Source organism: Cydia amplana, chromosome 6 (assembly GCF_948474715.1).
Source record: "Cydia amplana chromosome 6, ilCydAmpl1.1, whole genome shotgun sequence".
NCBI lineage: Eukaryota > Metazoa > Arthropoda > Insecta > Lepidoptera > Tortricidae > Cydia > Cydia amplana.
Window position 1 is genome coordinate 13,765,443 of NC_086074.1, and position 15,082 is coordinate 13,780,524.

General features: G+C 38.9%; 1 protein-coding gene across 6 annotated transcripts in view; it reads left to right on the forward strand.

The window, feature by feature from the left end:
- The window catches only part of LOC134648953 (RNA-binding protein Musashi homolog Rbp6), a 574,404-nt gene that overhangs the window by 554,868 nt on the left and 4,454 nt on the right, over nt 1-15,082 (forward strand). For 3 of the 6 annotated variants that reach the window (XM_063503616.1, XM_063503615.1, XM_063503620.1), the window contains 2 exons: nt 62-142; nt 11,849-11,914. In XM_063503616.1, coding sequence (XP_063359686.1) covers nt 62-142; nt 11,849-11,914 — 147 coding nt within the window. Of the gene's footprint in view, nt 1-61; nt 143-5,000; nt 5,210-11,848; nt 11,915-15,082 lie in introns of those variants that run through there. The other 3 variants (XM_063503618.1, XM_063503617.1, XM_063503621.1) reach the window with 2 other exon arrangements.

Below are 15,082 nucleotides of genomic sequence, written 5' to 3' on the forward strand. Positions count from 1 at the left end.
TTTGCTTCTCACGGCGGAGCTTTACGAAGCGGTTGTTTAATGTCTTTCGTTTGTTGTACAGGTTTCCCCGCAGCATACGCCGCCTACGCGGCAGGACGGAGCTATTCGGGCTATCCTAGCTTCGGGCTGCCATACCCTGCAGGTAATCCCTTGACGAGCTTGCACCACCAACTGTCCGGCAATCACTACCACCACTTGGCGACACTCTTGCCTTACCACCCGCTCGAGTTGAGCGGCGTCTACAATGTACACGCCATGCATCTGTGAACTCGCGCCTGCGACAATGCATTCCACTAACCGCTAACTTCCGGCGGCAACGATTCGCTTCCATTTGTCGCGCTACACTCGGCCCCGTTTCATTCGATATCTCGACCGTTTTGTAACTCGATCAACGAGAAGTGCGTCAGATATCGGATTAAACGGACCACTTGTCAAACGATACAAGATACCTATAGTTGGATACGTATTTCGAATCGTTGTCGTAGATTTATTTTATTTTCTTCTATCCCGTCATTAAAACTAGGCACCCAACTTAAAATCGCATTGCACTGATTTTCGTAACTGTGGTGACTACTTATAACTTGTGATTTCAACTAACTTGTTCTAAAACAAAACTTTCATTCGTGTAAACTTTCACTAACAACTTTACTAACAATTTAACACCCTTAACAACGACTGAGCCATCTAGATAAATCTGCCAAGCTGTCAATTACAAAACGTCCATGTTTTGAGAAATGATGTTTATTGTTTATCTCCAGAATTTTGTCTAGAAAATCCGGCCAATCGTGAGCGCCTCGCTCGATGTTTACCGACGAGTCGCCCTAACGATTCTCAAATGCTACGCGTCGTGCAAACACTCTAGCGCAAATACCGTGTTTGCCCTCGCTCCACACACCCCCGCCCGCAAGTCTGCCCCCGCGCTCGCGCCGGACTAGTATCGCACAATCGCCGGCCCTCATTAACAGCAAAAGCTTTTAAAAGAGATTTAAACAGATTCAAACAAAAGTACTGAAAAGTGACGTCCTTTTTGCGGTAACTTCTATGTAAATCTCGAACAGACGAAAAATATTTTTCACTAATTAAACGTAGTCCTCCTGAGGTCGGTAGTAGAGCCTCTCGAATGAAGCCAGAATATTAATTTTTGCTTGAATCTAACAATACTTTTGAGGTCAGTGAGTTGCATCGAAAGGCGATTCGATATAGGGCGTGGGTTCCCTAAAAAGTGCCGTAGCAGAGCACAGCTGTACAAATACTCTCCTCGTTATTTGTCCACACTCCGTGCTTGAGCCGCCTTCGCTCCACCATAATTGCGCCACTAAGCTTTGACTTCACAGTTTTTTTGGTCCCAACACCGCCCAGCATACAGAATTCGGAAACGCGAAGGCAATTGAGAATTCTAACTGAGAGAATCGCGCGTAAACCGTGGTTCAGTTTGTATTGGATTGCGGTCTGTTTAGAGAACTTGGCGGTAGTCGATGCTATCGCAGCAAAGCCGGTGACCGCGCTTAGGGTAGTTTTTCTTTCGTATTAGTCGTACAAATCGTTCCGCGTTAATTACGAGTGAGCGTTTTACGGCACGCGAGACAGACGTTTCTACAGGCTGGCTCACAAAATGACACTGATTGTAGGCGTTCGTTTAGTTGTAAATATAATTTAACAATAGAACCGGCCCAATAATTACAGTGTCCCATAGGAACCTTTTATTTAATGGTCTTACGGAAGCCATTTAGCCGCTCGATCACGGTATAATCCAGAAAGAGCTACTTATTACAAACACAAAATTAGATAAAACACTGGTACATTTGAGTAGAAGATTATTTATTGAGGGTGAAATTTAAAGAGCGCGTAGTATATATATGGTAGGCGTTTCGACAAGGAGAAAAATTATTTTCTTGGAAGCGGTAACTGTGAACCGTAGTCGGCGACCGGCACGGGCCCGCGACCGCAACGCGCGTATGCCGCGCAACCGCTCGCAATTAATGTACGTCCATTACGGCCATTAGCATTCCTCCGCCGACGCGCCGGCTTATTGGTAACGTCATCTACAGCGATATTTAAGTACCTACATAATAAATTAATTACACCCCCAGACATACCTACATTACGCTGCTGAAATCATAATGAGATCGATGGCATGCGTTCCCACTATTTACCTACCATCAATAATTAGAGTGTAGCATACATTGACACAGGAATATTTACATTTTAAGCTGCAATACGTACGAATATATGTACTGGAATAATGAAGAAAATAATAAATACCAATATTTTTACTAAAACATATTTTAGATTTAAACCTACTTCGAAAAATAATAAGAAATTTCCGCAGCTCTTACATTTTAATACATCGCCTCAGTTGCCAGAAAAGATGCGAGTCGCAAGGGCATAGTTTACACATAGTTCGCACTACGATGGCAAATAACTCCGTGAAATTATTGTGTGTTACTACGAGCGCGGTACTGCTGTTATCGAGAAGTAAAAAAGTGGTTGAATATTTGTATTGATCAGCTTCTAAAGTGCACCAAACATATAAGACAGTCACATTTAATGATACATATTTACCTAAGTAGTTAATTCCAGTATTTGAAACTTGTAGAACTAATCATACAAGTTTACCAGAAACAATTTGTTGGTTTTTATAGCTCTGAACATCAGGCGTGACAATAAACAATATTTTTTCTAATATACATTATAATAAAAGCCACTGTCAACGCTAAAACTATGCAGTGATCACTTTTGCATTAAAAAAAATTAATCATAGCTTTTCAGGATTTCTTAGATATGTACCTACTTAATACACGTAGACATACATATATAATAATAGATTTAAATTTAGTATCAATTTACTTCTCTATAATAGGTAATACATATAATAGTTATTATAATAACTAGAAGCATTAGGCACTTTGTAGTGTTTTTAATAGTTCAGGAAATCTTCAATTTAGCTTCGTAGACGATAGTTTCGAATTCATTATAGAAACTAGACTTGGCTGACGATAATAATACTGCTATTAAATTTTAAACATCAGGTACCTTACCTACACGAGGCCTTCTTCTAAGGCACTCTGGCAGGGCTATATTTTTAGATATTTTTTTGAGCTAAGCATAAAAAAAGTATGCTTCTTAGTTCTTATTTTTGGCTATATTTGACTGCTTGTAGTAGCTCGTGGTAGGGGCTTCTATGTCCCAGTGCATGCATACGAAATGACGGGCATATGCCCGCGCCGTACTTTCGTACAATAAAATGAATAAAAGTCATTTGTCATTGTCTACGTTGTTTCATATATTATCCAACAATAATACTTACTACAAGACGCGTTCTGTACCAAAAGAAAGTTCTTAGCGTTTTGTACCAAATGAAAGTTCATAACGTTCTCATATTGATGTGGAATTGATTCTTATGCTCTTTTTTAATCCGATGATTGAGTTTAAATTGACGTTGGATATACGCGTAGTATTATTATTGTCAGTCTGAATTTAGATTTGCCTTTATCTAAGATTTTAAAGTTAGATAAGTAAAATAATCTGACCTAGATAGTTAAGGGATAGGTATAGTAGAAGGTTACTTACTCTTAGCCTTTAATTTCAAATTACTAAGTTTAGAGGATGAGTACTACTAACCAATGTACATTTAGCAGTTTTGTTATTTAGCTTCCCGTAGCTAGACTAGTTTAGATAGTTTCTCACTTCCTATGCCAATCGTATATAAATAATAAAAACTTTATCGAGCTTGATAATATAATTTATTACTAAATTTTTATCTTGTATTAACTATAATACCTACATTAATAACTATTGTGTATTTTTGTTCGAAAAGTTATTTGTCTATTATAATTATATTTACACGGCTCTATATAAAATGAAGTACTTAATTATAAAATTTATTGTTATTGTTGTATGCTATTTTTGAATGCTACTATTTTATGCTCTTCTTCGTGTTATTGTTGTTATGGAGTGGTTCATTGTATTCATGTATTTAACGGTGCAACGAATTTCAAAGGCAGTACAGACCGAACCACATTCGGAGTATGCAAACGCATCCGATTTGGTTCGGCCTTGTGTACCGCTCTATTACGATATATCTAATTGTCAATTTTTTGTGGCAAGTATGTGCTTCATTGGCCATCGCTTACCAAACCTCGCAATTACGTTTTGTCAAAATTTAAAGTGTGATATCAAAATTACTACATAACTATAAGTTAATGTTTGATCATTAAATCGCTATCACCGAAGTGAGCGACCGTCCTTATCGCCATCCTCTAAACTAGTCATAAATAACAATAAGGTTATATTACAATAAGAGAAAATAAGGTACTCCTATTTAGGATAGAGCAATGTTATTTAACATGCATCTGTTGCATTTGTTCGCGCCAGTCATGCTCGGAAGTATCATTGGAGCACTACCTAACCATTATTATGTACCAAACCGTCCTCCAAAAATATCAAACTCGGGCAACTGGACTACATAATATTTACTCCGTTTGAGTTCCCAGTGCGTGTCTAGATGTACTAACGCCAAATGAAATATTAGTAAATAACCGTATGTTTGTGATAGTTTGATTGAATCAATAAGTGTAACACGAAATGCCCCCTCCCCGCATCGTGGCAGTGCGTGATGCAGATAGTTTGAGTACGGGTACAAAAACCCAATAAAGCCAAGTCTATCGTTCCGTGTCTGTGCGTGCAAACAATTTTAAATACCCCGAAAACAGTAAACAGGAAACTATCAATTCCAAGTTTCCCCATAAAGATTCGATGAGTGGAGCCCCGGGCGATATACTCCGTTTTTTATACTATTCTATGAGTAATTATATATTTTGGAAAGGTTGGTTTTTTAATGTTCATTTTTTAAGTAGGAAGATCACCGCATAAGTTGCAAAACACATTTCGTTTTTGTCAGTTTTTTTTTTAAATGTTGATTTATTTGCACAGACGTGAGTCGGTTTGAGCGGTCAGTGGCTGCGTGGCCATCTTTGTAGCTGTATGTTTTGTTGCCGCAGGTGTAGTAGGAGTTATCCCGGCGGAAAGTCGGCTCTTGGTCGGCGCCGAGTACGTTAGCCCTGTGGTGCTCGGGCAGGGCTCGTAGCGCCGCGGCGGTCGTACTCCCGGGGAGCCCTCCACGTCGCTATACCACTCCCTATTTCCACCACCACCCGTTAACGGCTCCCGGATACATCTAAGAACATAAATAAATCTTTTATCGAACGAATATCTCTTTGGTATTATGCCCTCCGCTACCCCGATCCGCGGTCCAGGAATGCAATGTCGCAAAAACTAAGGGTTTATAAATAACTTTGAGCCCGCCCGGATTCGCAGATGTGTGCCGATGATCGCCCGACTAGGTTCGCCCATATAGCCCGTTGCAAGTCACTTGAGCAAATTCACTTCGAATTTAATCAGGAAATTGCGGTCTCCCTCAGGAAGTCATTACCATTAATATAAATAATTAGGCACCTATATTATAATAAATAGCGTCGTCAACGGCGCAATACATTTAACATTGTAATGTAAACACTTGTCAAATTCATATTTCAATAAGTAAGTCTATTTCTTAATAATAAGTCAATAGAAGAATGTTCTTATCGCTGTTCTAACATATCGTCTTATATATATCATTATCCGTAAGTTTGTCATATTGTGAAGTCGCTATATTTTAAAATAAAGGAAATTGCCGTTGTATAAGCAAAACGTTTATCGCTTATTGTCCAATCGTTTTGTAATCGAGGTCAATCGCGGCCTCACTTATTTACCGTTCGTTCGCATATCGATTGCGACCAAAATAACTGGAAGAGATAGTGTGTTAGCGAGGAGTTGGCTAGCGAGTGGTGAAGTTAGAATGCTCCTTACATGGGTCCAGGAAAGCGCACCGCAGCCGTAATTTCGATGTGTTCTAACGGTGGCTTTCGTTTTCTGACTCATCCAATGCGGCACTAGCAGCGTGGTGTCCGCGACGCGCCGCTGCGCAACCGGCCGGTAAGCGTGCAACTTGCAATCCGAGTGCATGCACTAGTCACCGCCGGGGACGCCCGGTGACCGCCGCCGCCGCCGCCTCGCACGCGTAACTCGCATTCCTCGCATTCTACACGTTCACCCCCAGAATGCACTATCTAGGTACCGAACACGCCTACACTACCTAATTCGGCCACTTTAATGCTTTCAACTCGAATCTGAATTATTCAGCTTCGCCTTTCCGATAAAATATTGCCCATATTGTACCTACTAAGACAGCGGATTAAATTCTCGATTCGTTTTAAGAAGTTTTAATTCAATGCCTCAGCAAAATAAGCGCATTAAAATAAAATCCCTTAAAGGGTCACACAGCCGTCGAGGGTTGAATCCAAATAATTAGCTGGCGAGGCGGCGAGTGGCCGCGTGTCGCAAACTGTGCCAACTCCATTTGTAATTTAAGATATTTGACCGTTAATTGTGTTAGTAACTGTTACGTTTAGTGCTTGTTGCTTGGTCGGAACGTGGCTCGAGACGCCGGCTACTTTTGACCAATCTTAGTCCATCATGTACATATATAGACATAGCTGTCGTTCATAGCGACCGGCGACCATCCATCGCTGTCTTAGATCACGAGTGCTGTGTTTGGATGGGTCAGAATTGATTATTTAGTTTGTTGTTTTAGATGATTATTTTATTTTATGGATGTCTATAGATTTTGACTATAAACACGCTAGTCTAGCGAGCTCCATCGCCTATAAACTTTAATGTAGTGTTTCACCGAATGGAAGTGTGTCCGTGGGACCATAATGGTGACTATTAGCATACTAATCTCTTCTAGTTAGTGTTCAGTTGAGCGCACGAATTCGGCGCAGAAACCCGGGATGTTTGCGTAGTAAATCCTTTCTCCCCTGCATGGACGGTCCGGTAGCGCTCTCATGCGCGTTAGCCACTCGTCTCCTTGCGTCAGGTTTCTGGTAACACCAATACACCAGCCAAAGGCTTGACGTTCTGTGTCGTAATAACACTCGTCGACGTAGCTTTCTCTACACTCCACACTGCTGCTTTACAACGTAAGCAATAAAACCCTTCATATCCCTGCAAGGGATAAAGGATTTACGAACGCTATAAATAGCACAAATAGTCAAGTATATGAGTGAGCATAAACAAAAAAATCTGTGAAGAGAATAACAAGAGAAACAGCAGTTTGGTGGATGGAGTGTGACGACGACGAAACTAGGGCGAGTAATTTTCTATTTGAACATTATCGAGTTGATCAGTAAGGTACTATACCATTTTGAAAATATAGAATAGTTTGATTATACCGTTGGATATATTGTTGTTAAAGTTTCATACGTTAAAATCCAAGTGTGGTAGATTTTCAATAGATAAACATTATGCTGAATTAGTTTTTAGTGAATTCTGATAGAAACTAGAATAGACTAAGAAATAGATTTTTTTAAGCGTGTCAAAGTAATCAAAAGTCTGTAGATCTGTTATCGTTATTAACCAATTTTAAACTAGTGGATTTTCCATCGGTATAATAGTCTAGATTGTTTTAAAATAATGGTGGACTATTTGATTTTATGTAATTTAGCAAAGCTTCAAAACTAGTGTCAGTATTAAGGGCCCCATGTATTTTGTGCTAAATAAAAGGATGGCAAAACTTTGCTTTTATCAGTAATTGATACAGTTGGTAGCTATTCTTTGTAAATGACTAGATAGAAAAATGGTCAACATAATTTGTGATTGGTGGTGCAAACTCTTTATAGCGTGTTGAATATTATTGTTTAGTTTTAAGATACATAGACTTAGACTGTAATTTGAACACTGTTGTACCTTAGGTAAATTTATTACAATGTTAACAGATATTCACAAATTGCAACTAGAATAGACAAATTATTTTTATAAAACTAGTCTAGAATAATTCTGCGTTATTTTACTATTGTAGTTTAAAATGTATGTAGTGGTAAATCCAAATTGATGGATATTAGTAACGTTAAAAATTGTATTAAACTTATGTAGAATTTTTTTAACAAATATTATAGATAGTAATTATGTAGCATTTTTTGAGCACTTGAAGCGTGTGTTAAAGGGTTTTTAACTAAAAATGTTTGTCTATGTTTCATTTTGCTTCTTTAATGTCGCTTTACTTGTACTGATTAACATTCGTGTCCATGACTGAACCAGGATGACGTAGGTGCGCATGACCGCACCAAAGTAAACGGCTTTACTACGGGAGTGCGACACACGCTTGTGCGAAGTATTGTTAGTGCGACGTATGATTAGGCGATGTACGATTGTACGACATGTCATTTGTGGGAACTATTGTTCGTGCGAAACATTATTAGGCGATGCACGACTATACGATGTGCCGTTTGAGCGAATCATCGTGTGTGCGAAATATAAATCAATAGGTAGGTTAGGTTCGTTAGGTAGCTTCAAATGCCCGAAGGGCAAAGCGCCCAAAAGCGGGGCTCCGTCTAGTTTAGTTGTAAAGGAAGTGTTTTTTGAGAAGAAACAGTGTAAGTGCTGAGCTGAGACCATGTTAAAAATAAATTACCCGTAGACCCACAAATACCTACTGTCGTGCACTAGAAGTATTGTCGAGCCGTAATATGTCGCACAATTTAACTTCGATCAAAAATACTGCCGGACTATAGTTTGGTCGAATAGTGACATGTCACACAATATCACTTCGCAGAATTGCAGTGTCGTTAAAAAAAATATGTCGCACAATCGTGCATCGCACACTTGGGATCGCACTTATGTAATAATCCCAAAGTAAACAGCTTATTGAATTAGCGGCGAGCCGCACTAAAATATAGTCCGGGGAGAGATTTAAAGGAAGGACGCATGCTTCTTTGAATTACAAATCCGGGCGTTGGCGCGTGCGCGATGGCCACTCCTCGGCCACCCAGCATAGAAATTCGATTAATTTGCAATTGAGATAAGTCCCAACGGCTAAACCATCGCGAGAACCCGCAAAGCGTATCATCTCTAGGAGTTATTGATGGCGTCTATTAAATATACGTTTCCGGCAAGACGTGTGCGGATGAGCCTCCCGTAACCGCTCATATAAAACATTTCAATCCGCCGGTTGCGAATGTCGGTAGATGCGCATATGTTATCGACGAGTGATGCCCTCCGCGATTACGAGCGTCGCTGTGGGAGCGTTAACTTACGCTGCTTTGTTGCAACTGCATTTTTACTCCAGATACCTTTGTTTTATTAATGCTCCTTAGAAATGTAGAATGCGGTTATTTTATACATTGTGTAACAATATGTTTAATGTATGAAGCGATGTACGGCACATTATATATATTTTATACGTATTAACTCCGCAGTTTGAAAGCATAAAGATACGCCGTAATAAGAATTTGTAAGTCTAACTCAAAGTAAAACTTTCCCACACACCATTTAACTCAAAAACTCCACAACACACCATCCAAATATTTTCATGTAAAACTTTTTATATTGCGTGGAGGATATAAAAAGCTGGCACTTGTAAGTAATATAGTAGCTTGAAGGGCGGGTGTTACGCGAGTACGCCCTGTGAATATTCCCGTTCGACCGTCATCCCACTTCTGAAGAAGAATTATTAAGTTTCCCCCGAACTTCGCAATTATGAAAGTTCGAATAGCTCTCGCAGGACGGCTCCTGAATTTATAGATGTATGCTCACCTGGAAGGTAGAACATACTTGGCGAATATTAGCACATCACTCATGCTGTTAACGCGCTGACCCAAGTGTGCGGAGTTGAGACAGCCTACATTTTCATTAACGGCCGTTTGACAGATAGCGATATCCTAAATTTGAATCTTAGAGATAGGTAATAGGTACGGTTAACTAAGTACACAGGATACGAGTAAACCGGAGGCGTAGTCTGATTGTATGACGGGATGGATATGATCGGTCCTATCCTATATAGTAAAGTTGTATAACAAAAATGATTCATCAAAGTTTGTATATTAATATTTTCTTAACATTTCATACCAAATTTCAAAGTAAGTATATAGATTGCTACTGCTATAAGACAAGCACTTTTTGACTCATGCGTGCACTTTTCGCTGTTTATTTGTTGTTTTTCTTGCTCGTGGTAGGCAATTCCAAGACAGATGGCAATTTTATCGTAATTCCCACAAGTTTCCAGTTGGAAGTTAACGTCGGACGCAGATATGACCGGCGTTAGAACTAACAACAGAGTTGCTTCTCCGTACTTGTAAACTGAGTCGTAAATTATTTGAGGTCGGCGGACTCGGATCCTGACGGTGACTTTGATCGCCACTGACCCATGGGCTATGATTGAGACGGATAAATAAAGATTTATGGCACTTGCCTGCCATTTTTGCAGCCCGATTATTATGGCTGAACGTTATATAGCTATATAACTAGCGTCCGGGATTGAGAGCCAAAATATAAACTAATCTACAGAGAGCATGCAATAAGAAATAGTGGATCAATCGCCTAATTCATTAATTATTTTTAATTCAGTGTGTAACTAAACATTTTCAACAAACGTTTCACCGGCTCAACGGCTTATCATCCCTTGAGCCCTCCCGGTTTAACATACCTACGAAAGAAATATTATATCCGCAAAAATATTGGTATTCGTTATAAATAGTGCTACTTAAATAGAAAGCCTATTTCCTATAGTAATGGGAAATAAATGAAGTTTGACGGATCGGCGCGCTAACGACCAAAGAACGTGTCTGAACTAACACTCCACTTCATATTTGGTAGGTACACAGCAACCCTAAAATAAATAGCCTCTCGCAACGCAAAGTAATGTTATTAAAACGTGTCAGCATTTTAGTACGAGCAGAGGCGCGCCGAGCAGAGCGCGAGCGAGAACGGAAGCGGGCGCCGCAGCGGGCACGAACGGGACGCACGCCGTCCCGGCTCGCGACGCCATCTATCATTCATCCTCCATTACTTATATTGTACTTTTTTCGCAAAGTCACTCGCAGGCCGGTAATCACCTGGTGCGACCGCGGACCTTCATTTTTCACACCAAATGATAACTCGCGCATCTGACAAAAATTAAATTTGTCGTACAAGCCGATAGGGCTAATGGTAACACTATGAGCAAGCAAAAAACGACAAGCGAATATTAATCGGTTACTTGATAAGTAAGATTTCCTGTCAAAATAAACATTCACTCTTTTTCATAATACATATTTTATAACGACTACTTTTCATTACTTGAATTCACTGCAAATTTAGTAATCTGAATAACAAGTTGGTCTCAGACGGAGAATAAATCACTGGTACGTGGACATATTGCGTCCGCAGCCCGACGCAATCGCTATGCACCCGCCGCCGTAGTCCGGCAAGCTGTATCAAAGTTACCCCCGCGGAATGCGTAAGCCGCGCGGGCGCGGCGTCAAGACGCTGCGACGTGCCCCGTATGCTAATGCCTTCCCTATTCAATAAGCACACCGCCGCGTGCCAGCGAGAACTCACGTCGGATAATTTACTGGATAGTTTGTAAAAGTTTTTTCGCCCTCTGTGATTTATACCCGCGAAACTCGGAGTACTCTTTTTCATTTGAATGCACGTGACATACGTGATATTTTTTGTTCCGACATAATCTGAGTCCGGGGAGTCTTCCTTGTCCTCATTCGTCAGCACGGCATCTGTCTCCAACGGCTAAATTATTCATGCATTTACGCGCTCCAACTTTATCCGCTCTGGAGAACTTTAATATTGAGTTGGGATTACATCGATAGTCACTTTACCGTTCAATATGCTAAATTGAGAAAAGATGAGGTGTTGCGAGCGAGGTGGCAAGTTTTTGAAATTCAAAAATGCGATGGTTCAGTCATGGATGTGTGTGTCACTAACGAGAGTGCGCGTCACTCGAACGTGGAGCGAATGCGAACTGTGTGTATGTTTGCAGTTGACCTGACCAACGGCCAACTGACACCGAACAACAACACACCGCTGCTCGCGCAGGCGCTCTCAGGTGAGCACCCGCTCCCTCCGCCACCAATCCTGCGCATGTACTTCAATAACCACACGAACACACTTTTTCAACTTTGCTTTTGTACTAACGCAACGCATTGTCGCAACAATAGAATAAAACGCTCTCAAAACACGCAAAATTTGACTAGTCGCTTAAAGCAGTAACTCATTTTGTACCTACAGGTTTAACAATTTACACGAAATAACAGAAAATTTCACTACGGTCATTAATAACACGACGTTGGTCGCTTGAGATCTCAGTGTTGTATTTGTGTCTTTAAATGTTGTGTTAGTCGTTGTCAACTACATTTCTGTTTGCTTTGTCACATTAGATGTTCTGTACTAGTTAATACCTACTTACGTCGAACTTTATCAGAACGGAAACAGTGTAACGACTACTTTCCTTGTCTTTCTTTTTTCTTTTCTTTTTGTGGAAATACTTTTTCTTTTTCTTCTGTTTGTACGTGTAATTATTTCAGGTACTTAATATATAAAATATTACACCATTTTTATTATAATACTAGCCTCTTCTGCCCGCGTATTCACCCGCGTTGTAAGCGTTAAATAGTTTTGAACCCTTTTTACCCCCTTAATGGTTTAATAAAAAAAAAAGATTTGTTGTAAAGTTCATGGTCTTAAGCATTACCCATAAGGTACCTTTTGACATGGAAACCATTTTATTTATTTTCATATCATGAATTATTTTTTGCTTGTAGAGTTTTGATTATTTTTAGATAGGTACATGGTAAGAAGGTAAGAACATTTAGTCGGTAGTTAAATGAACAGCTTTACTGTTAATCCAGAACTCATTTACCTCTTTTATACACTCACGGCGAGAAGACTCAAAACAAGTATGTGATGAATCCCATGTCTTTTCATTTTGGGGCCTCCAGGCACTATCTTTTTCCCACTTTAACCCTTTACCAGGCTGACAGTTCAAAAATGACAATCTAATGTCAGTCTTTCTGATGGAAAATAAAACACACACACACACACATTCACACTCTGTTCGAAGTGCCGTATGTGGGAAATATATGTCTTAGCCTGGTAAAGGATTAAAGGGATTTCACGAGCAAGAGAATGCTCAGGTCATTATGAAACTACGATAGTTATACTGGCGCACTTACACCTATATACACACATGCATTCTGGATGGTGACGAGAATATAAATGAGAACAAGCCGTGAATGTTGATGATTCACTAAATTCTCCACAATTATCAGTATACCTTGCAGAATTTTCTGGGCGTAAGTCTGTAGGGGCTATTACACACTATATATCTCAATGTAACACAAAACTTACACGGAAACACGCTAGAAATGGCCATGCAAGTAGACTATGAAACTAGATAATAATACAGTTTTGTAGAATTTTTAATCTAAATTAATAAATTTTCGTCCTAACCTATAAACTTACTTACTAGGTATAGGCACCTAGAACATTTTCTTACAAAAACGATAGATTAATAAAATAAAATAATGACACAACATTTCGTCAATTCCTCGTTTATGCTAGAAAATATTTTAGGTAAGTATACCTATAAACTCCAAACTATATAATCCAACTCTTCAATTTACGATAAACATTATTTTAAATCATAATAAGAAGTTGATCTAAAAGCAAGTCATTTCTAGCTAACGAACTTACGCTTAATGGTGGTTAGTGCAATTGCCTGCATAATATATACAGGCTGTTGCCTGTAACACGAGCAAATAATTAAAATATATTTTATACACCTCAAACTATAAAACTTTTGTTAAACAGCTTTTAAAAAATATGAATCCTCTAGACTTCCTCTTTTTCACACAAAATAAATATTGCCTTTAATGTACGCTGACATCAGTGTGTTTGACGTTGCTTGTCACGCTTTAAACATAACAACATTTGCAATACATTGCGTCTTAGAATAAACTTTAAAGTGTAATAAAAATCAAAACATAAGTTATTTTTAAAAGTTGCTGAACAAATGTTAGTCAGTTTGGGGAGTACAATCTACAGATTAATTTATTGCTCTTGTTCAGGAAACACCCTGTATACTTAGTAGTGAAATAATAATTACGCTGGGGTAAAAAGATTGCTGTCCCATTATAAGATTATCGTGTACCGGGTAATATGAGTACATAATTATGTTTTTCTACTCCAGCACTTAAATGTGTCAATTAAATGACTGACAGTGATATCTAAAGCAATGTCATTTGAATGATTTGTCTATAGGCTCATAAGATGACTGCTAGCAGTCATCTTATGAGTATAATACAACTGCTTTATTTTTTTTAAAGATACAAGTTCCGATCATCTTGATTGAAAGAGGTATGTTTGCTGGCTGTCATAGAAAAAGTAATGTATGCAACAGCTCATAATTGGTTCTTAAAATTCTCGGGTCTTTTTTTACAAAACTCGACTACGTCTCGTTTTGTAACTTCGACCCTTGAATTTTAAGAACCCTTATTATATCACTGTTGCATAAACTACTATTAAACTAAATGGAATATATTGTCATTACTTCGGTTTGTTTAGCAACAAATGGCAATCTTCTATCATAACTTCTAAATACAAACTTGAATCAGAAACATAGTATGCTTTATCCTCCTAAGTCCCCGCGTACAATTTTTTGTACATATTCCAAAAAATATTTTGAACTTTCATTGAGTAACTAAGGGTTCCAAATTTAAAAACAAAACAAATGCTTCTGGGTCTCAAGAGGTTAAATTATGTACAAAGTTGTCCGATTTAACCCTATAAAGCCCACTTGCAACCGGGGTTAACTGGTAAAATCTGGAGTTACCATGGTTACCACTGTTACCAGTACAATTTGACGTTTAACCGCTTAACCTCGGGTTAATGTGATGGTGCAAATGGCCCTTGTAGGGTTAATATGTATAATATATATTTGAAGCGGGTCTCTATTGTTTCCCAAATAGTTTTAAGTCATAATGTATTGTTTGCCCGCATTTTGGTTAGTCATAATTCATTTGGTTCAGAAACGCGTCACTTTTCAGGATTGCCATAAAACAAACCTAACCTAACCTAACCTATCTATAGGATAACCTAACGAAAATCCCGAAAACTTAACGGTTTCAGTTTTATGACTAATGATAATATGACAAACAATACATTATGACTTAAAACTTTATGGTAAAAAAGGGACCCCGTTTGGAGCAACAGTTGG